At 35.1% G+C, this 24141-nt stretch overlaps 1 protein-coding gene across 1 annotated transcript in view; it reads right to left on the bottom strand.

Annotated features, from left to right (window-relative positions):
* Window positions 1-7423: 7423 nt before the first annotated feature.
* The window catches only part of AADACL2 (arylacetamide deacetylase like 2), a 30656-nt gene continuing 13938 nt past the window's right edge, over window positions 7424-24141 (bottom strand). The window contains exon 5 of the mRNA XM_005546127.3: window positions 7424-11726. Coding sequence (XP_005546184.1) covers window positions 11124-11726 — 603 coding nt within the window. The 3' untranslated portion in view covers window positions 7424-11123. The remainder of the gene's footprint in view (window positions 11727-24141) is intronic.

The following is a 24141-nucleotide window of genomic DNA, read 5'->3' as shown; positions in this document are numbered from 1 at the left end:
TATGTTGGGAATAATTTATCAACAACTACAAAGCCTCTGTGGTATAAGCTTCCCTACGTGCAGGTGGAAGCAGAGGAAAGCGATGAAGTATTTGACAGAATAAGAATTAATCAACAAATATTCACCTGAAATTGTGGTTACAAATCTGAGAAAACAGTTGAAACTGGCTGGGGTTTGCACAGCCTTATGCTGAGTATAAACTATCTTCAGTGTGACCTGAAGGGGGTGGAACAGGCTGGGGCCTACTGTCCCTCAACACTAGTCAATCAAAGGCTCTTCCAGAAAAGAACTCCATACTGAGAAGAAATTGGAAAATTAAGCAGGAAATGGGGAAAGAAGCGGATTAAATTGTGTGAATAAAATGGAATATTTTATAAGAACAACAGAAGAAGAAAAGTTATTAATAGAAAATACACAAAATCATGGTTCCTTTCTAAGGAACTAACTTCTAAGTTAATGAATTTCCTGTGAAAACAAGCCTCAGAAATAACTGAGGTTAAATATCATTCAGAGTCATTATAACAGCAAACATAATAAGCAAAACAACCTCTTTATAGACAATTAAAGCCCACAAAGCAGAGGAAAACTATATCCTAATGTTTTAAAATAAGCCAAAGTCATTAACACAATAATCTGCAATGTGAAAGAACATCATAAACCAGAATTATGAAAACTCAGAAATTAGTCAATAACACACAATAAAGAACCCCCAAACAAATTAAAAAACAAACAAACAACACCATTTCAAAAATAAAGACTAAACCAAAATGGACACAAAGGCGAATAAAAATTATATAAAGCTACAAGGAATACAGAAAATGTCATAGGGGAAATATGGCGTAAAAATGAGATAGAAGTTTCAAATAAAAGGAAGTTACTGGCTACATACTCTATGATTCATTTTTATGAAATCCTGAAAAAAGTAAATTTACAGAAAAAAAATGGATCAGTAGTTTCTGTGGGGCTGAGGGCAAAAAAAGGGTTTGACTACAAGGGAGAAATAGGAGAAAATATTTTCAAGCTATGAAGCTGTTCTGTGCCTCAATTATGGTAAAATTTACATGATGCTATACATTTGCCAAAACACACAGTATTGTATACCAAATATGTTGAAATTTATAGTATATAAACATATAAGTGAATGCAAAAAGAAATTAGGATCAAAATTAGAATGACTTTTAAAAAAACAGCAAATGAAGACAGGGAAAGAAGATCCAACATAGATATAATGATACTGTACACGAAAGAAAAACCAAAGGAAGGGAATGGAACAATTATTCAAAACTACAATTCAAGATATTCCTGAAATCTTAAAAAAATTAAGATTTGAAGCTACATATTAATGAGGTAAACAACATAACAAGAAAAAAAGTTAAAGCATTGTAGCCAATACTGACACATTCTATTAATAGTAAGATTATTAAACTTAAAAATTCCCTTGCACAGGCCAGGCGCAGTGGCTCATGCCTGTAATCCCAGCACTTTCAGAGGCTGAAGCTGGTGAATCACGAGGTCAGGAGTTGGAGACCAACCGGGCCAACATGGTGAAGCCCTGTCTCTACTAAAAATATAAAAATTAGCCGGGCGTGGTGGCACATGCCTGTAATCCCAGTTACTCAGAAGGCTGAGACAGAAGAATCATTTGAATCCAGGAGGCGGAGGTTGCAATGAGCCAAGATGGTGCCACTGCGCTCCACCCCGGGACAGAGAAAGACACTGTCTTAAAAAAAAAAAAAAAAAAATCGAATAACTTATGTAATAGAAGACAGAAAAATCTGATTGTCTTCAGATATTATATAGCACTTTTTAGACCAAAAGGAAGTTTTATATATAAATACATCTTGACATACTGATCTAAATAAATAATTGAATAAATAAATGAAAGAGAAGAGACAAGTCTTCCTTATGGAAGAATTCCAAACAATTTATGTAGCTCTGACCCCATAGGAGATAAAGTTTAGTTTTCCCTGCTCCTTGAGTGTGGACTGAACTTAATGAGTTGCTTCTGAGGAATACAGAAAGATGGAGGAAAAAGTAATTTTATGGTAGAGACTTCTGGGAAAAACTGCCTTGGCCAAATGAATAAGGTTAATATCATCAGTTATGAGTCATGGTGATAGCATTGTTTTCCCTGATGTTATATGAAAAGGTCATTGCTCCTATGTGGTCTTCCTTTCAAACCCATGATCCAGACTGATTATGAGAAAACATAGGACAAATACAAATTGAGGGACATTTCACAAAATACCTGATGAGTACTCCTCAAAACTATGAAGTCATGAAAAATAAGCAAACACTGAGAAATTGTCATAGACCAGAGAAGTCTAAACAGACATGACAAATAGAAACATTGGGTCATCCTAGATTAAATTCTAGAATCGAAAAAGGCCATGACTGGAAAAAATATTGAAATTTTTGAAAAAATCTGGAGTTTAGTTAACAGTAATATACCAATGTTGGTTTCTTATTTTTGGCAAATGTATTATGGTTATGCAATATGTTAACAATAGGGGAAATGGGTGAAAGTAATACAGAAATTCTCTATACTATCAGTGCAACTTTTCTGAAAATCTAAATATTATTTCAAAATAAAAAGTTTATTTTTACAAAATAGAGAGTAAATGGAGAGAACAGATGCAAAACATTTTAAACTATTTTCAATAATCACACTGCTGGCTGTATTGGTATGTTATTCTAAAAATGACTTCTGTGTAATGTGTGATAAAGCAGGTGAAAAACAATATAATTCTATTGTCTCCAGTGTACATGAGAAGCAGGAATCTTCGTGTGAAGAAAAGAAGATATAGATATAAGATAAAAAGATAGATAAACTGATTTGAATTGGAAATAGTATGAATTCAAGAGATATGAGTTATAATAGTCATCACTTCCTATTTACAATTTCAACAGAAAAATGTTTTGTGATTCATTATTTATGTTAACTCTTTCCATTGTGTTTGGTCATTTCACCTTCATCATGTTAAGGAATTTTAATCTATTCATGTTTCCTCTGATTTATATAAACTAGGAACAGCTATTAATTTTATCATGCCGTTTGCTTCATCAGTTCATTTACATGGTTCTTCTCTATTAATTCTTTTTTTTTTTAATCTTCTTCTCTGCTAAATCTATAATTTTTTTGATGTAATAAATTATATTGATATATATTCTGATACTGTGTCACTATGGCATGCCTGCCTGCTCAAATTGTATTTTCTTTTGATACATTGCTGGATTGCTTCCCAAAAAGATTTGGAATGTTTTTATTGTTTTTTTGTCACTTGGAATAATTTCAATTACAGTAGAATTAATTAATTTTAAATAACTCATGCAATTCTGATAAAACTCATATTACTATGAATCCATGTTTTGCTGATGCCTTCTCCAGTGATGTATTACTAATTAATTTTCCAATTTTTCTCAGCTTTATAAATTAAGGGAGGATTTTTTTTTTTTCTTTTCCAGCTATGGTGATTGTTTTTCCAGTAATTACTTGTTTTTTTTAACTTTGATTTTAGGTCCAAGAGTACATATGCAGGTTTGTTACATAGCTAAACTCATGTCACAAGGGTTTGTTGTACAGATTATTTCATCACTCAGGTACTAAGCCTAGTACTCAATTGTTATTTTTCTGCTCCTCTCTCTCCTTCCACCCTCCACCCTTAAGTAGGCCCCAGTGTCTGTTATTTCCTTTTTTGTGTCCATGAGTTCTCATCATTTAGCTCTCACTTATAAATGAGAATACACAACATTTGGTTTTCTGTTTCTGCATTAGTTAGATAAGTATAATGGCCTCCAGCTCTGTCCATGTTCCCACAAAAGACATGATCTCATTCTTTTTTATGGCTGCATAGTATTCCATGGTATATATGTACCACATTTTCTGTATCCATTCTGTCTTTGATGGACATTTAGGTTGATTCCATGACTTTGCTGTTGTGAATAGTGCTACAGTGAACATTCACATGCGTGTATCTTTATGGTAGAATGATTTATATTCCTCTGGGTATATACCCAGTTATGGGATTGCTGGGTCAAATGATAGTTCTGTTTTTAGCTCATTAAGGAATCTCCACACTGATTTCCACAATGGTTGAACTAATTTACACTCCCAACAATGTAGAAGCATTCGCTTTTCTCTGCAACCTCAGCAGCATCTGTTTTTTTTTGACTTGTTAATAATTGCTGTTCTGACTGGCATGAGACGATATTTCATTGTGGTTTTGATTTGCATTTCTCTAATGATCAGTGATATTAAGCTTTTTTTCATATTCTTGTTGGCCACATGTATGTCTTCTTTTGAAAAGTGGTATCTGTTCATATCCTTTGCCCACTTTTTAATGGGGTTATTTGTTTTCCTCTTGTAAATTTAAGTATCTTATATATGCTGGATATTAGACCTTTGTCCAATGCATACTTTGCAAATGTTTTCTCCCATTATGTAGATTATCTGTTTATTCTGTTGCTAGTTTCTTTAGCTGTGCAGAAACTCTTAAGTTTAATTTGATGCCATTTGTCAATTTTTGCTTTTGTCGCGTTTACTGTTGGCGTCTTCATTTTGAAATTTTTGCCTGTTCCTATGTCCAGAATGGTATTGTCCAGGTTGTCTTCAAGGGTTTTTATAGTTTTGGATTTTACATTTAAGTCTTTAATCAATCTTGAGTTGATTTATATATATGGTGTAAGAAAGGGGTTCAGTTTCAATCTTCTGGATATGGTTAGCCAGTTATTTCAGCATCATTTTATTAAATAGGGAGTCATTTCCCCATTGCTTGTTTTTGTCAGCTTTGTTGAAGATCAATTGGTCGTAAGTGTGCAGCCTTATTTCTGGGCTCTCTATTCTGTTTCATTGGTCTGTGTGTCTGTTTGTGTACCAGTACCATGCTGTTTGAGCCACCTGTGACAAACCCACACCCAACATCATACTGAATGGGCAAAAGCTGGACACATTCCCCTTGAAAACTGGCGGAAGACAAGGATGCTCTCTCTCACCACCTATTCAGCAGAGTATTGGAAGTCCTGGCCAGAGCAATCAGGCAAGAGAAAGAACTAAAGGGCATCCAAATAGGAAGAGAGGAAGTCAAATTATTCCTGTTTGCAGATGACACAATTCTATAACTAGAAAACCCCATAATCTTGTCCCAAAGCTCCCTCAATCGATAAACAACTTCAGCAAAGTTATAGGATACAAAATCAATGTACAAAAATCCCTAGCATTCCTATACACCAACAACAGCCAAGCCAAGAGCCAAATCAGGAATACAATCCCATTCACAATTGCCACAAAAAGAATATAATACCTTGGAACACAGCTAACCAGGGAGGTGAAAGATCTCTACAATGGGAATTACAAAACACTGCTCAAAGAAATTAGAGATGACACAAATGGAAAAATTTCCCACGCTCACGGATAGGAAGAATCAATATCATTAAAATGGCCCACCTGCCTAAGGCAATGTGCAGATTCAATGCTATTCCTATCAAACTACCAATAACATTCTTCGCAGAACAAGAAAAAACAATTTTAAAATTCATGTGGAACCAAAACAGTTGGAATAGCCAAGACAATCCTAGGCAAAAAGAACGAAGCTGGAGGTATCAAGTTACCTGACTTCAAACTATACTATAGGAAGTGTCATTTTTCCCCCTATTTGTATCTTACCCATGCCCTCTAGGTTTTATGTGTGTGCCCCCAATGGCACGTAGCGGTCACATAATTATTTCAATACCTTCTGTCTTCTTTTTCATTCCCAATATTGTGTCTTTTTTATTTCTCTATAGTCTGGCGAGGGGCATGTGGTGTTATTTGTCTTATTCGTCTTCAAAAATTATCAGTTTTTGATTTACTTACCTTTCATTTTGTTTTCTGTAAGTGGAAAAGTATAAGCCATATTTTAATTTTAGGGAAACACTCTACTAGACATTTATTTTTGTCCGTTATTACATCCACTCTAACATTCATACACATATATATTCAAATTATATATACCAAAGTGATGGAATATAAAATCCTATACAATTCACCCTGTCATGCACATCACTGCCTGTGACAGCTGATAGGGAAAACAGTACACATCGAGGGCATAGATCTTTTTGAACCGCTGCAGTAGCTCAGTACTGAGACTGAAGTTTGCCTTATTCGGTGCAAGCTGCACGAAAATTAGTGAACAGAATTTGGTTGGAGATGAAGTAAAATAATCAAGCAAAGAGTGTAGGCCTACAATTGAAAGCAGTCTTCTTTTTGAGTTTATATCAAAGCTGAAAGTATATCACATGGCAGTGAACTTGAATTCCCCATATTCATTAACAGGCTTGAAGGTATGCAAAATTTACATTATACTTATTTTTATATATGTTTTTCTTTATTACAATTACAGGCAAGCTGAAAAAGTGGGCAGCTGCACGCAGCTGCAAAGGCTGCTGCCCAGCCTCTAGCTCACTGAGGACGCAGTGGGAGCCAGAGGGGTGGTGCATCACAGCCAGGGGAGTAGCGTGTGGACCCCATGAAGGCCTAGGTGAGGCTGATCCCATTCCCTCAGTTGTTTGGGAAGTCATGGGCAGTGGCACGGGAGGAGGAGCTGGCATGGTAGATGGCAGTCCAGCCCACCGCCACTGCCACACAAAACCTAGGGTACGGATGTCATTTCTGATAACAGATTGAAATAGATTTCATGATTTGCATATATATTTTAAATGCTTCTTTATACACATGCTCTTACACACAGATATGTATATATATATGTATAAATTTTGCATTGGTCTTAAAGATCCATGAGAAATTTTACCTATTGCACGGTGGGCCTAGCCACGTATTTGATGTGTGTAATCTTGGATATGCTCCTGCTGTGAAACCACAAATGTGATTTTAAAAAATAAATAAAAAGGAGAGAGGTCCTCCTGCTGGAGTTGGAGTCAAACAAAGATGTTCCCAGATAATCTTGCTACAAATGTGGATATTTCTGTCCACAGTGAGGCTTGGAGCAGACTTCTGTGAACTGCCCATAGTGTCATTAGTGTCATTAATGTCTCACCAAGGCACATGCTAGGAGAAATTGTTCCAGTAAGTTCTATCAGTGAGAGTCTTTTTGAAAAGACTCTACAGAGCTATGTGAAAAAATTAAAAGTACTAGTTCACATAACCCAAATGGAACAATGTTCTGGATTAATCAGAACTAGATTTAAAAGGAGCTGCTATGTCTCAAGGGCAAATGATTTTCTTCATAGATGGTGAGTGTACAAAATAGGCTCAAACATGACAAGAGAAGAGTGGTATGTTCTACCCTTGATATGATCCATGAGGGTACCTCTGAGCTCACGGCAGGCTCTGATATGACCTATGCTGTGTTCAGCTAGCAGCTCGGTTTCTGCTGCTATCCTGTTCCCCAGAGAGAAATGCACAGAAGAAAAATTGATGGACTCTTCCTTTCAGAACACATCTAATGACACAAGGCCTTTTTTTTACTTTTAAGAAATTGGAACATATGATACTTGCTAGGAAAATTGATGGACTCTTCCTTTCAGAACACCACCAATGGCACGAGGCCTTTTTTTACTTTTAAGAAATTGGAGCATACAATACTTGCCATATATATATATACATACATATATATATATATATATATAAACACACACACACAAACACATATATATATCTCACTATATGTATATAAACACACACACACATATGTTGGAGTCCTAACCCCCAATAATTTACATGTGATTTTATTTGCAAACAGGGTCTTTACAAAGACGGTAAGGTTAAAATGAAGTTATTAGGGTGGGCCCTAATCTAATCTGACTGCTATCTGTATAAAAAGGGAAAATTGGAGAAGAACACATACAAAGGGAGAATATCATGTGAAGATTGGAGTTATGCTGCTACAGGCCAGGAGTCCTGAAACAGATCCATCCTTGGTGCCTTCAGAGGGATCATGGCGTGCTGACACCTTGATCTCCAACTTCTAGCCTTCTGAACCATGAGGCAATAAATTCCTTTTGTTTATTTAAGGCACTCAGTTTGTGACATTTTGTTACAGCAGCTCTAGCAAACAAACACAATGCTGGAATGGATATTTCAGCAGAAAAACCTAGAGATTTCCTTTAGGATGTGGCTGTTTGGAGGTACTTTGGAAATGTTACTCCTTTACATGTTAGATATGTGTGTCAGAAACCTACACCTATGTGTTTCCAGGAGACACAGGCAGATCATCAGTAAAAATAACAGATGAGTTGTGTGAAATTTGGATAGAAAAAATCAAGAATTTCTTCTGTATACTTTCCCTGGGTATTATGAAGGTAGGTTGTGGAGCTGTATCATCAAGACTTGGGACTTGGACTAAGACACAAACTATAACATAAACCCTTGCCTTGGTACCTAGAGAATATTGAATTTGACTCTCAGGTTCTGTATAACTATTTCTCTTAGAAAGGAATATGAGATGTAAATACAAATCGATGTCTGGATAACATAGCTACAAAGAGACTGAAAACATTGGACTTTCTAGCTGTCGTGGCATGGGGTGTAATCAAGTCTTCCCCTACACTGTCAAGAAATAAATTAGAATTGTTGAAAGATACAACATTACAGCTAGGTAGTTTCTGTACCACTGTAGGATGACTATAGTTAACAATAATATATTACATAATTTCAAACAGCTAAAAAAGGATATTGAACATTCCCAACACAAAGAAATTCTAAATGTTTGGGATGATGTGCCAATTACCGTGATATAATCACTATACATGATATGTATTGAAACACCACTATGTATCCCATGAATATGTACAATTATTGACAATTTGAAAATAAAATAAAGTACATTATAACAGATGACTTTTGTTCACTTGTTTCCAAACTTAATGGCTTGATCACAATGCTCACACCACCATACAAAAGGGAACAAACTTTGAAAGTAAGATCCAGTGAAATGAACACTAGCATGCAAATAGTAACAGTGCCTGGATAAAGCCACAAAAGAAGTTAGTGAGGTAAGGGACTGCAAAGGAAGCTAGTCTAGCTGTGGTTCCTTCCAGAAATATTCTGGGACCAAATTTACAGAATAAATAAAAAAGGATTGACTGGCCTACCTTAGCATATGTTTCTACCACATACTTATGTAGCAAAAAAAGAAGGGCTTTCCTGCTCTGCAAGATACAAAATTTTTCAAAAATTAAAACAAACAGGAGCCACCCTTCCTGTTTCAAGGCTTGAAAGTGCATACTAGTGACACTACACACTAGTGTAGTGCTTACAAAATCGAAAGGATTTTTAGTCAGGAATCATTGTGAAAAATGTTCAGACAATAGGACAATCAACAAAATTTACTTCCTAGAGAGCTGCATTTTTAATGATTTGCTTACAAATCAGCACATGCTGTTAAAAAGAAGAGATTTCTAGTACTTGTTTTCCTAATTAGAATGGGCAGCCAGTATGTTAAATGATTAAAAAGAACTGGAACCAGATTCAGTATCATGAAAAACAAATTACAAATTTTAAAATATATCGAGTTTAAAGCGGGTCAAATCAGAATTATGAAAAATACAATTCTCTTAGTGTGTATAGCATAGCATATAGTATCAAATCTCCATTTAGATTTTATTTCTCAGAGGAAAAAATTAACAGATTCCCGTGACACTTATTTTCATTTGTCATAGTCAAGGATGAGTTTTTAACTTTGGGGTACTGAAATTGAGTGAAAGAAAAAGGGCTCTTTGAACATAATGAATTTATCTCTACATTAAAATAATCTTATTTTGTTTGTGGACTGAATTGCCTTCTGAATAATGGAGAATTGAGAAAAATGTCTGGTCCCAACTGAATAAGTTGCTTTTGGGTCAATTGGATGGTAGATTTTTCACACACACATGCACGTACTCATACATACACACATTTTTTACTACATTTTTAACTTCTTAATTGGATTCAACTGACTATGCTTAATACTAAAATTTATAACATCGTACCATGGATCTGTTTTCATAGCAATAAATTTTCAGTTTTCTGTTTATGATTCCAGTCAACAAAAGGACTACGAAGTGATTTATTCTTTAGGTAATTTCAGATGATACATTCGAAAGTTTTTGGGAGAAACTTTTCTAGTCCATACTCAAATGCTCTTCATTATTGAATGCATATTTAGATCAGGTTCTTGAATTATATTGATCTGCTGCCTCCTTTAAAAAATAAAATTTAACTGAAAATGTTTTTAAAAATGGCCTCCCAAAAGATAACTACATCCTAATGTCTGAGGGTTACTTTATAAAGAAAAGGGTGGGGGAAATATGCAAATGCAATTAAATTGAGGATCGTGAGATGCAGAGATTATCCTAGACCATTTAGGTAGACCCTCCTAAGTATAAACACATGTGTTTTTCTAAGAGAAGCCCATAGGGAGATTAGACACAGGCAGAGAAGAAGGTAATGTGAAGATGAAGCAGAAAGAGATTGGAAGATGCTGGCCTTCAAGATTTAAAGTGATCTAACAATAGTCAAAGAATACTGGCAGCCACCTGAGGTTAAAAGAGGCAAAGAGCACCTTCTAGAGAGTCTCCAAGAAAGGTGTGTCTCTTGCCTATGTCTTGGTTTGGACCTAATTTCATAGTTTAGGACCGCAGAACTGTAAAAGAATAAATGTCTGTTGTTTTAAGCAACTGAATTTGTAGTAATTTGCTATAATAGTCACAAGAAACTAATATAGGGTCCATAGAATTTATTTAGTCCAGTGGTTTCCATACATTTTTAGCAGCAAGTTTGTTCCATTCTTTTTTCTCTTCCCACTCACTACAACAATTTCTGTGCCTATCTGGAAACTATCTTTCCTAATTTGCCAATAACCACTCTTATTTCTCAACTTTAATAAGCACTGGTTCTTATTAGGACCAACATAATTATAATAAATTATAAGTAAGGAGAAAATAGGCCAGATTACATACATTTTACATATTCAGGGTCTGCAAGTCAGAAAATTTAATAACTGTTCAAGGACACACATTAACTGCTATAAAATGATTCAAATATAGATTTAGACAACTCAAATGACATTGTTCTTTGCCCCCAAACTACAAAATATCACAAATTACAATCCACCATGTAAGGGCTATACATATACATCATCATCATATATTTATAAATTCTTATCCAGCCAACTTACATACATATCTCTTATCCTAAGACCTAGGCGTAAATAAAATGGTGAAGTCATGTATGATAAAGCTCCATGAATTCCATCCTCAATATGGTCGTGAACAACTTGGACTCCAACATTTCGAAGTCTTGTAACATACATAAGTCCATCGTCTCTTAAGACATCATGTTGACAAGTAAGAATATAGGTTAGTGGCAAATTCTGTAACTGAGAATCATTGGCCAACAAGGGTAATGCTCTGCTGTCTGTAAGTCCTGGCAATGAATAACTAAGTCCTCCAAGAATTGGTTCAGTATACACATAGTCTTTTCTATACTTCTCAGGAAGGAGAATACTCCAGTTAACAAACTTAAACAGATGTCTTGACTCCAGAGGCATGTGTTGGTTTCTTCTCATTGCCCGGGGAAGTGCTTCATCCTTGGTGAAATATAAGCTCACGAGTTTTATGGCTACATCCCTGGTCAAAACTATACCATGCTCATTTTCTCGGTGAGATGGCAAATAAGAATCTGTTATCTGTAGGCCAGGGTAAAGTAAGACTTGCATCTTGATTTTATGTTTTATTTCAGCATCATTCTGCACCTGAAAATATATGGTAATATTCTGTAATACAAAATTTTCCAAAATACCAGGAGAATAAAATTTAATCTTAATTATCTAGCAATCATGAGATAAACAAATCTACATAAATTGATGTGATATATCATAATTATTTTTACAATATTTAAAATATATTTCCATGGCATGAAAAAAAATTCAAACCAATTTAAAATTAAAATTTTAAAAATATTGATTTTGTGTGTGAGGAAAAAAGGAGAAAGAATAAGAGAAGAGGGGGAAAGAGACAGAGAATGTACAAGGCAAGAGAGATATGCAGGATATTTTGGTCAAAAATCACAAATGAAAATGATCCAATTCTAAAGATATTTCTAGGGGAAATTGACAGTACAAATAAGTTTGTAAAAATCCTTCTTAAATAAAGTAGCCAGAGTGAGTTGAAGAAATAAATATAGCTATTAAATCATATTATTTCATTATAGAATCTAAAAAAAGTCTTAAAAATTTTTAGAATATGTTCTTTGGCAACAAGGTAGACATTATCAACATCATACCATAATTTTTAAGAAACATTATCCCAGTGCAAAAGCACATGGACCAAGGTGAAAAAAAATAAAAAGCCAATCAACAGGTATTTTATGAAAATGATGCAGTGTTGGAGAAACAAAGGAAGAAAATTATGACAAAAATTGATGTGCATAAGTTTGATACGCAAGGAAAAAATGTGAAGTACTTAATAAGGAGTGCCTTTTCTTTTCCAAAGAGAAAGGCATTTGAGACCTCACCTATGACCCTGCAGACTGCAAGAGAACACCTTGAATTAATCTCCCAGGAGTTATTGCTTGGCTAGAGGCTGGCATCTGGACAAATGAAAATACCTGCTACTGCTCCAAGTGAAAAGCTCAGGACCACAGAAGGTACCTCTAAATCAACCATTCACCACAGTGATTAGCTGAACAGAAAGGAAAAACTAAATTGAAGTCCAAGAGGTACCTCAGAAAAGGAAATGGTATCCTACCATCTCCACAACGTACTTCCAAGATGCTAGAGGTTTAAGCTCCACAATGTACTTTCAAGATGCTAGAGGTTTAAGCTCCACAACGTACTTCCAAGATGCTAGAGGTTTAATGAGTGTAGAATGAAAATGAACCAAAATAAAGTTAACTTACAGAAACCTTCCTAGATCCCAAATCTCTCTGCAGTGCCCTTAGGTAGATAACTTACTAATCAAAGATTGTTATCAATAGCCCACCCTCAGTCATCCTACTCTCCATCTTGCTAATCTAGGAAAAAAACCAAACAAACAGAGAACACATAAACAGGGACAGGTCAAAAAGTGTCCATCAATACCCTTGCCTGACCCTACCTTTCCTTTCTGGAATGCCATATGGAATAAATCACTTCAACAAATGTGTCAGTATTTCCCATTTCTATGTTCCCCATTATGTCATTTGTTACTTTGCCATTCAAGGCATTTTTCCTCTCTAATATTCTTCAAAACCCATGCTAAAGTCAGTTCTCTTCAAGATATTGGAAAAGCAACTGAGTCAGATTCTCTGAGGTTGGCAATTTTGCCATAGTGTTAACAACTATGTTATTTATCTGGTGTGTTTCAGATATTTTCTACACATTTTATATATACTCATAAGCATATATGTGTGATTATGCATGTGAATACCTGATCAAAGGAAATGCTTCTTTTTTAAATTCCCAAATCTCTATTACCTCTTTAAGACCAATTGTCATTTTTCCTTTTTATACAAAAATGTACATGATTAATCTTTCTACTTGGTTTTGAATTTCACAAACACTGACATGATACCTGAGTTGTCATTGTACCCCTTACTGGACATAAGATAATAAAGTCATTAATATCATACGGGAAAATCATTGAAAAATGAATATTTTAATAATATGGAAACCATAATATTATAAACCATAATATCTGATTTATAATTCTTTTAACAGGACACTATATCTGGAGCCAGGAATAATAAGATCCGAGAAACAGTAACAAGTATAAGACAAGTAGGTCCCAAAAGTAACGCTGAATGATTGACCTATCTATAGCTTAGTTCTTTGCTCCTAGACCTATATGGTCCCGAAGACAACGAGCTAAGCAAAGTTCAAAAGTGTGCATAAACATTAATACTAAACCAAAACAAGCCTAGAATGGAGCATTCTATAAAATGGAAATGAAGGAATGGATATATATTTCTGATTTTGTGGGTAACTAATATGTACTTGAGTGCAAAAAAATATGTGACATTCCTCTCAGGATGTTATTACTTTGTAAAGAATGAGAATGAAAAAGTAAAAGATCAAAAAAGTTGAGAGAACATATCTAGCTCATGACAATGTCCTTAGAGTTTAGACACTGGTAACTGATTGCTGCTGTGTGCCTCATACCTGAGACTTCGTGCCCTTGAAGGTTAATTGTCACATTACCAATCTGCAGCTGAGGGGGCCCTTGCAGACCTGAGAAATGAGATATCATCAATGCTGGCTTCTGCAGAATACTGAGCCTGGCAGTCAGGCAGGAGGGGAAGGCATGCAGAGGGGGCTGCTACGGGAAGTATGCCAACCTGGGCAGGTAGCATCTTGTGTCCCCATACCCATCAGAACCTACATCTTTTTGTAGAACAGGAAGCACAAGATTGATACCAGCCACTCAAACTGCAAATCATGCCATAGCTAACAGTGTGACCTCAATTATCCTGGATTAAGAAAATAACAGGTGGCCAACCCTAAACTCTGCCCATAACAAGGGGAAAAGTCCTTGGGACCTGAGTGAGGTCTGGGGCTAATCTGTGGGAATCTTTTCTGGACACTCCCCTTTGATTTGAATGCCTTTCCACTCATTGAACAATTTATTTATGAACCCTATAATAAGAATGAGTAGGAAACATTTACCAAATACTAGCAACATGTTGCAATATTATGCTAGAACTTACAGGAGATACAAAAAAATTATGAAACCTATACTTTTCTAAGTTATACTTTCCAAAATGCTTTCATATTGTTGCAAAATTTTATCCTTATAACCTCTGCTTATCCTTTCCAGGAAGGCTTCGTCCACTAACCTTACCTTGTTGTTTATATATCAGTTTTTTCTTTTTTTTGTAGAGATGGGGTTTCGCCATGTTGCTCCTAATGACTAATGAAGCCAATCATCTTCTCTTATGGCAATGTCCTTAGAATTTAGACACTGGTAACTGTATTTCAAATTTCTATTTACAGTTTTATCATATTTCCAATATAATAAAGACCTTTGGACATCTAAGTAACTCATAGACTGTGGAAGAGTTTAAGTAAAGTCCCTCTTTATTCTTAATCTTTTTCAACAATGAACATTATTTTCATGAAAACAAAATGGATACTACGTATTTGAGCTTTCCTTTATAATTAAACACGATTAATCCTAAACTTATGGTATTTACAGTAAAATTGTCTCATATATATTATTTGCTCTGTCCCTCCTTTATTAAGTCACCAAGTATGAATCTTTAATTGGTTCAAGTTATAGGTTGTGTTTTTCAAGTTATAGGCCATGCCACTGTTAAGATTGTCATCAAGAAAGTAATTTATTTATACCATGAAGACTGGTCTCCTAAGTCTATACTTTTGAGAGCAAAATTTGGGACCCAGTTCATGAAAATCTGCTATGCCATGCTAAAATGCTTGGAGTAAACATGTTGACCAGCACCATTTTCACTCCTACATCAGTGTTTTCATTCACAAACAACCCTCTTGGACAGCATGAATTGGGAGTGGTGGCTGAAAGGAAGTTGGTAACAAAGTCAGAGAAGGGATGATCCATGACTTCATGTCCTGTGTCATTCTATGACTAAACTGCTTCAAAGCCCATTCGAAGCAGTAATCTGCCATGGACACTTGTGCTTGACCTAAAGTCAACTCCAGAGAGTCTGAGGCATTACTGAATCCTCTCCCATTTCCCAATTACCCTGTGACCATTCAAAGGAAATGGCACTTTCCTAGAGAATGATAGTTTCCACTGCCAGAGGAACATATTGCAGCCCTTGCACTTTGCCCCTCATCATCTACTACACTTCTCAATCCAGTTACTGGTTCACAAGATACCCTACCATCTAGCTCCCTGATTTGAGTGTGTGTTATTCAAATTCCTGCATGCCCACACCAACTTATCCATGGCCTGTTATCCATGTAAGGATGGATTTACACAAAATGATAACTTGTTATTTGAGGAGTTCCTACATTGCTATTGATAAGTATTGCTCACCAAACTTAACATATCTGTCATTTTCAACCCAGAGCATTTAACTTCATAGCAACTGTGACTGCTATCCCCACTAATTTTCCTTTCTATCAACTACCCCTAACAACCCCAAACCTGATTCCACCAATACACAACCAGCCAATGAGTATCTTGATAAACTATGAACCACCATGAAGAAATTCCAATATGGGAGGATTTTTTTGGCCTCATCCAAGCATGCATGTTCCAACCATGCTGGAAACTGCAAAACTCCCACACGGGCTAGACAGAGTCCAGGATAATCAGCCTGCTCTCCTCCTTGCAGGTTAATCCTGTCCTTTCCTGATACTTATTCTTCCCCTAAAATCCCACTTTCCACTTTGTGTCCTAAAAGTATGACAGTAAAACAGATTATATCACTCAAAAGTGCAGGACTCATGGTGATACCACTTCCAGGTGCAAGTAACAGAAGACAGATGTTTCTGCTTCTGATGGATTTCAGGCGACCTGTATAACACTGAATGATGGGATTACACAGAGGTAAACAAACAAAATAATAGAAACTAACATACATATTATCTATGTATGGGACATCATCCCATGTCCAAGAATGCTGTATGTCAGTCATATTTTTCTAAAAATTATCACCATTGATTATAATTTCTGATTAACATTTGCTATTAAACTGTTTTTAAAGAATTTTTTTTATATTTTTAAAGAAGTGTCACATATGTAATATCATATATAGCCATAGAAATATTGGATGCCATAGAAATATTATTATAAATAAGATGATAAGGCTTTATTACCACCTTATGAAAGAAGATACAAATTAGAAGCAAAAGTATATTTAGAAAGACCAAAGCTATAAACCTAAATAAGTAGAGGTATCATATATCATAGCTTCCTCTTTAAATTACCTACACTGAAATACTTATTTTTTAGAATATCTAAGAGAGTAGGACTTACTAATTACTTCAAAATATCAAATAAATTCCCATTATTTTACGAAAGTAAAAAGAATATCTCTGATCCTAAATAAGAGCAATGCACACATTATTTTAAAATAAAATGTGGCCATGAAATTGTATTTAGGTGATATGATTAAAGTTTAGAAATACTTTTTCCTCTTAATTAAAGATTAAGGCACCATGTCCACAAAAGTTTTCAAGCTGTAGTGATCATCCAGATCATTGTGACCAGCGAGCCACATTAGTGAGTTTAGGACACATCATGTGATGTTGCCAGGAAATCTAGCAATAATAGGTATAAGATATTCATTTCTTCTCAATAAAGAATACAATTGAAAAATGACAGGATAGTATATGTGTCCTAATCCATGAGAAAATCCTTTTATAATGTGAATGGAAACAAAAGAGTCATTTTTCATATATCTCTCAGTAGTGATTATTGATACCGAATTTTTAAAGTCATAATCTATAACATATTGTCGATCACAGGATCATGAAACATTGGAAAAAATGAGCTCTATAATCATTTCAAAGTAAAAGTTGATGCTTATGACCCAAAATAAAAACAGTACAGGGAGTAAAGTTTTTCCATGAAAATTTAATTCATGTAGAAAGTTTAGCAGTCCATGAAGAACAAATAACTTAAAGCATAATCATAAAAGTAAATAGGAAAGGATAAAGAAAATCACCTTATTAAATGCTCATGAAGTACACTGAGTTCTTCTGCAGTCTGTTCGTCTGCATGCTGCACTATGTTCCCTCTGAACAGATAAATCAGAACATCTAAATAGACACTATGTTCTTATATAATTAATTAAGAAATAGAATGACGTTCTCTTAGAACGCACTCATTAGACATAAAACTCATGTTCTATTAGAATTCACTCATTCCTTCCCTCTGAAGGGTATAATCTATTCATGAAGGACCCACCCTCCTGCCCCAAACGCCTCTCACTAGGCTCAGTCTTTCAACACTGCCACATTGGGGATCAGATTTCAACATGAGCTTTGACTGGGAAAGACCAATAGAATAGATATTATGTATGTTTAAGAAATAGAAATAGAATAATTTAAGAAATAGAGTGATTTTTATTCACTTTTGTGCTGTCCTACAGATTTTACTGAGAATCACATCTCTGTTTGGGGCCGGTGTTACTAAGTATTGTTCTGCTGAAAAGTTATAAGGTAGGGTATCACATTTTCATGAATCTGTATGGCTACATCCAACTGTTATTTCTGTTTTCTTTCTTTCTTTTCTTTTTTGTTGTTTAGAGGCATGGTCTTGCTCTGTCACCCATGTTGGAGTGCAGTGGTGTGATTCTAGTTCACTGCAAACCTCGAACTCCTGGGCCCAAGCAATCCTCCTGCCTCAGCCTATTGAGTGGCTGGGACTACAGGAGTGTACCACTACCCCTGGCTATTTTTATTTTTTTGCCTAGACTGGTCTTGAGCTCCCGGCCTCAACTAATCCTCCCCACTGGGCTTCCCAAAGTGCTGGGACTATAGGAATGAGCCAATATACCAAGCCCAATTGTTGTTTCAGTTATGCTTGCTACACTTGCAAAGCCAAGCAAATGTTACAAATGTGCAAGAAGAAATTAGAGGTGTGGTAAGATGTTGCTTAATCACTATTGGGTAATTGTTGGAGCTTTCAGAATCTCTACATTCCCCAAACCGGTTTCAGATGAAATTTTAGACCAGACTGCTATACAATTTTACATAGTAATTAGTATAATAATCTCTAAGCAGGGCATTCTCCAATTTTTACCCTCTATCACACTCCTCATTTTACTCCAGCAAGATCTTTTAAATAAATGATATTATTTCAAGTAAATAGCAAACAAGTTCATGCTGGAAGAGTCCTCAGGAATCAACATGTCTAATGGTTTGCAAATTTTCTTCTTGGCAATGAAGCCCTCTTTTATTTTTCTCCTAAGAACATTTACTTAGAGCTCTAAACATGAAGGGCAACTAAAGTGGAACAGGTTGGGTTGAAAGGAGGCCCAGGCATAGAACCAAAGATGAGGCTTTGTTATCACGTCCATTTTGGTTTCACAATAGGATTTTGTGTGTATGATGTCATAGATTAATATATACATATAGGCATATGTATATGTATGTATATGTATGTATGTGCATATGTACTTATATAGGTATGTATAACATATATTTCAAGTGTATATGTATGTAAAATATGTATGTATATAAACTTCTTCCTGTGCTTTATTCCTGAATCTTATAATACTTAAGAGGAAAGAAATTTTAAAAAATAAATAGAGAGGCACCTAGAGTAACGTTGTGGTTCAAGTTTTTATAACTAAAGTCATATTTTAAAAAGTACAGAGCAGTTTTTCTCAAAAAGAAGTCTGAAGAAGACCAGTTTCATCATTGTTTTAAAATAGAAAGGTAAGAGAATGAAGAATAAAAATTACATGAACATCTCAACGGATGCATAAAATGGCTTGGCAAAATGCAGTATCTTTTCATAATACAAAATCTCAACTAATTATGTATAGAGGAAAGTACCTCAACATAATAAATAAAGGCCATATAGACAAGCTCACAGCTAACATCATAGTCAGTGGTGAAAAGCTGAAAGCTTTTCCTCTGAGATCAGGAACAAGACAAAGATACCCGTTCTCACCGTATCTATTTAACAAAATACTAGAAGACCTAGTCAGAACTGTTAAAAAACAAAAACACAAACAAACAAAAACATAAATAAAAAGCATCCAAATGAGAAAGAAGTAAAAATGTCTGGGCCGGGTGCGGTGGCTCACGCCTGTAATTCCAGCACTTTGGGAGGCTGAGGCGGGCGGATCACGAGGTCAGGAGATCGAGACCATCCTGGCTGACACTGTGAAATGCCGTCTCTACTAAAAATACAAAAATTAGCTAGGCATGATGGCGGATGCCTGTAGTCCCACCTACTCGGGAGGCTGAGGCAGGAGAATGGCATGAACCCAGAAGGCAGAGCGTGCAGTGAGTGGAGATCATGCCACTGCACTCCAGCCTGGGCAACAGTGAGACTCTGTCTCAAAAAAAAAAAAAAAAAAAAAAAAAGTGTGTTTGTAGATTACATGATATCAGATACAGAAAACCCTAAGACTATCAAAAACCTGTTAGTACAAGTAAATAAATTCAGTAAAGTCGCAGGATACAAATTCAACATTCAAAAATCACTTGCATTTCTGTATACTAACAACAAACTATCTTAAAAAGAAATTTTAAAAAATCCCATTTCAACAGCAACAAAAATAAGTACATAAATAAAACACTAGGAATAAATTTAACCAAGGAGGTAGAAAGATCTATACACAGTAAACTATAAAATATTAAAGAAAGAAATTGAAGAAGACACAAGTAAATGAAAAGATTAACCATGTTTCTTGGTCCAAATAATTAATATTGTTAAAATGTCTATACTACACAAAGCAATGTACAGATTCAATGCAATTCCAACCAAAATTTCAATGGTATTTTTTACAGAAATAGAAAATTCATATAGAACCACAAAAGACTGAATAGTCAATATAATCTTGAGTAAAAAGAACAAACCTGGAGGCATGACAATCCCTGATTTCAAAATAAACTGTAAAGCTACAATAATCAAAGCCGGGCGCGGTGGCTCAAGCCTGTAATCCCAGCACTTTGGGAGGCCGAGACGGGCGGATCATGAGGTCAGGAGATCGAGACCATCCTGGCTAATACAGTGAAACCCCGTCTCTACTAAAAAATACAAAAAAAAAAAAAAAAAAAAAACTAGCCGGGCGAGGTGGCAGGCGCCTGTAGTCCCAGCTACTCGGGAGGCTGAGGCAGGAGAATGGCATAAACCCGGGAGGCGGAGCTTGCAGTGAGCTGAGATCCAGCCACTGCACTCCAGCCTGGGTGACAGAGCAAGACTCCATCTCAAAAAAAAAAAAAAAAAAAAAATAAAGCTACAATAATCAAAACAGTATGGTACTGGCATAAAAACAAACATATAGACCAATGGAACAGGATAAAGAGCTAAGAAATAAATTGTTGTTTTAGTTCAGTTAGTGCTGCTGCAACAGAATGCCTGAGACTGGGTAATTTATTTAAAAAAAAAAAACTGTCTCACAATTCTAGTGGTTGAAAGTTTCAAGATTGGGTATCTGCATCTGATGATGGCCTCTGGCTGCTTTAATCCATGGCTGAAAGAGAATCAGGAATCTGCATGTGCAAAGAAATCACATGGCAAGAAAGGAAGCAAGAGAGAGAAACCAAGGAAGCCAAATTCTTTTTAATAATCTGCTGTCTCACAAATTAATTCATTCCCTGGAGAGCAAGAATTCACTCATTCCTTCCCTCTGAAGGGTATTAATCTATTCATGAAGGATCCCCCCTCCTGCCCCAAACACCTCTCACTGGGCTCAGTCTTTCAACACTGCCACATTGGGGATCAAATTTCAACATGAGCTTTGACTGGGAAAGACCAAGCTATAGCAATGGTCAATTGATCTTTGATAAAGGTGCCAAGAACACACAAGAGGAAAAGACAGTCTTTTCAATAAAAAATGTTGAGAATTCTCTATATCCACATGCAGAAGAATGAAAGTGGACATTCATTTCATTTCATATACAAATATCATCTAGAAATGATGAATCAAAGGTTTAACACTTAATATAAAACTGTATAGCTACTGAAAGAAATCTTAAAGAAAAATATCTTAATATTGGTCTAAGCAATAATTTGGGAGGTATGACTCCAAAAGTACAGGCAACAAAAGCAAAAATAGATACATAGGATTGCCTCAAACTAAAAAGCTTCTGCACTAAAAAAGAAACAATCAAGAGAGTGAAGAGACACTCTACAAAATAGAAGAAAATATTTCAAACTATGGGTTCAATAAGGGGTTAATATTCAAAATGTATAAAGAACTCAACTAAATGGCAAGAAAACAAATAATCCAATTTAAAAATTGGAAATAGAACTGAGTAGATATTTCTCAAGAGAGGATGTACAAGTGGTCAACAGGTATACAAAAAAGTGTTCGACATCACCAATTATCCAGGAAATGCAAATTAAAACCCTAATGACATATCAGTTAATGCCTGTTAGAATGGCTACTATCAAAAAAGGGAAAAAATAATAAGCATTGGTAAATGTATAGAGAAAAGGGACCCCTTGTACATTGTTGTTGGAAATGTCCATTAGTGTATCCGTTATGGAAAACAGTACCAGATGATTCAGCAACACCACTTCTAGCTATATATCCAAAGGAAACAAAGTCAATAACATGAAACAAAGTCAATAACATGAAGAGATATCTGTACTCGCATATTCATTGCAGCAGTATTCACAGTAGCCAAGATATGGAATCAAACTGTTTGTCAGTCGGATAGATGGATAAAGAAAATTTGGTGTGTGTGTGTATCTACATATACACACACACAAACACACACAATGGAATATTATTAAGCCTTCAGCAAGAAGAAAATCCTATCATTGGTGACAACATTGATGAACCTGGAGGTCCTTACACTGAATGAAATAAGTCAGGTGAAGACAGACAAATACTGCATAATCTTGCTTATATGTAGAACCTGAGAAAGTTAAACCCTTAGAAGTGGATAGTAGGTGGTGGTTATGAGGAGCTGGGGATATAGATGCAAGAGGATGGAGATGGGGAAATCGGGGAGATGTTGGTGAAAGATTACAAAGTTTCAGTTACGCAGGATGAATAAGTTCTGGAGATCTAACATTAAGTGCGGTGACTATAGTTAATAATACTGCATACTCAAAATTTGCTAAGACAGATCTTAAACATGCTCACTATACAGAAAAAATAAATGGTAACTATGTTAGGTAACGAGTATGTTACTTAGCTTGTGTTAATTGTTTCAAAATGCATACATATATCAAAACATCATGTTGTACATCTTAAATACATATGATTTTTCGTTTTCAATTGTACCTCAATACAACCTTACAAAAGAGAAAAAAAAAAACCAGAAAATAAGAGAGTTGGAATTCTTCCCAAATTATTTAATGAGGCTAGTGTAATTTTTCTCTCAAAACCTGACAAAGACAGGAGGCAGAGGTTGCAGTGAGCCGAGATCGAGCCACTGCACTCCAACCTGGATGACAGAGCAAAACTCCATCTCGGAAAAAAAAAAAAAAAAAACCTGACAAAAAGTGTTAAAAAATGAAGACTAATTTCAAAAGTACAAAACATTTAATGAACTAGAGCAAACAGAAAGCAGCAATGTATAAAAATTTTAATTCATCATGACCAAGTAAGGCTCATGCCTAGAATGTAAGCATAATTTAACATTTAATGTTTAAAAGTCAATTGGCATAATTTACCACACTAAAAGAATAAATAAGAAAAGTTACACGATCATCTCAATAGCTGCATTAAAATCATTTGACTAATTCAACACCCATTTATGCAAAAACTATCAGCAAACTAGGAGTAGAAATAACTTCCTCAATCTGACAAAAGCTAACTAGTAATTTCAGGTAATACTATATTAATTGATGAAATATTGAAAAATTTCGTCTGAAAATACAAAGCAAGACAGTTATATTAAATATTTTACTAAAGGCCCCAGACAGTGCACTAATAAAAGAAAAATTAAAAGGAGTAAGTACTGGGAAGCAAGAACTTAAACTGTCTCTAGTCATTGAAAATATAATTGTATAGAAAATCCTAGGAAACTAAAACAAAAGCAAAAACAAAAACAAAACAAAGAACACTAGAGTTATAAGTGAGTTATTGAGGATATGATGGGAAAAGGCCAATATCAAAATCGATTGTATTTCTACATAGCATAAAAATAAGTTCCAAATTCCTAATTCCAATATGTTCCAAATAAACATTCAGAAAATACTATTTTTAATAAAATGTTAAAAAAAACTCAGGGTAAAATTTGGGAAAAGATTTCCATGATTTCTACACTGAAAATAGCAAAATGTTGCTAAGAAACTGAAGGGGATCTAATAAAACTATGAGACATGCCATGTACATTAATTGGAAAACTCGATATTATTGAGATGTCAGTCCTCCCCAAAGTTATAGACTCAATGCAATCCTAATAAAAAATCAGTTAGTCTTTCTTTTTAAAAATTGGTAAGATAATCTAATATTTTAATGAGAAAGATATGGAATACTAGAAACATTTTTTTTAAAGAAGAACAAAGTTGAAGTCAGTGTAATATTGGCAGTAGGATAGACATGTATATCAATGGAACAAAAGAATCCAG

The sequence above is a fragment of the Macaca fascicularis genome, chromosome 2 (assembly GCF_037993035.2).
Source record: "Macaca fascicularis isolate 582-1 chromosome 2, T2T-MFA8v1.1".
Lineage (NCBI taxonomy): Eukaryota > Metazoa > Chordata > Mammalia > Primates > Cercopithecidae > Macaca > Macaca fascicularis.
This window is presented reverse-complemented; position numbering and strand designations above follow the sequence as displayed.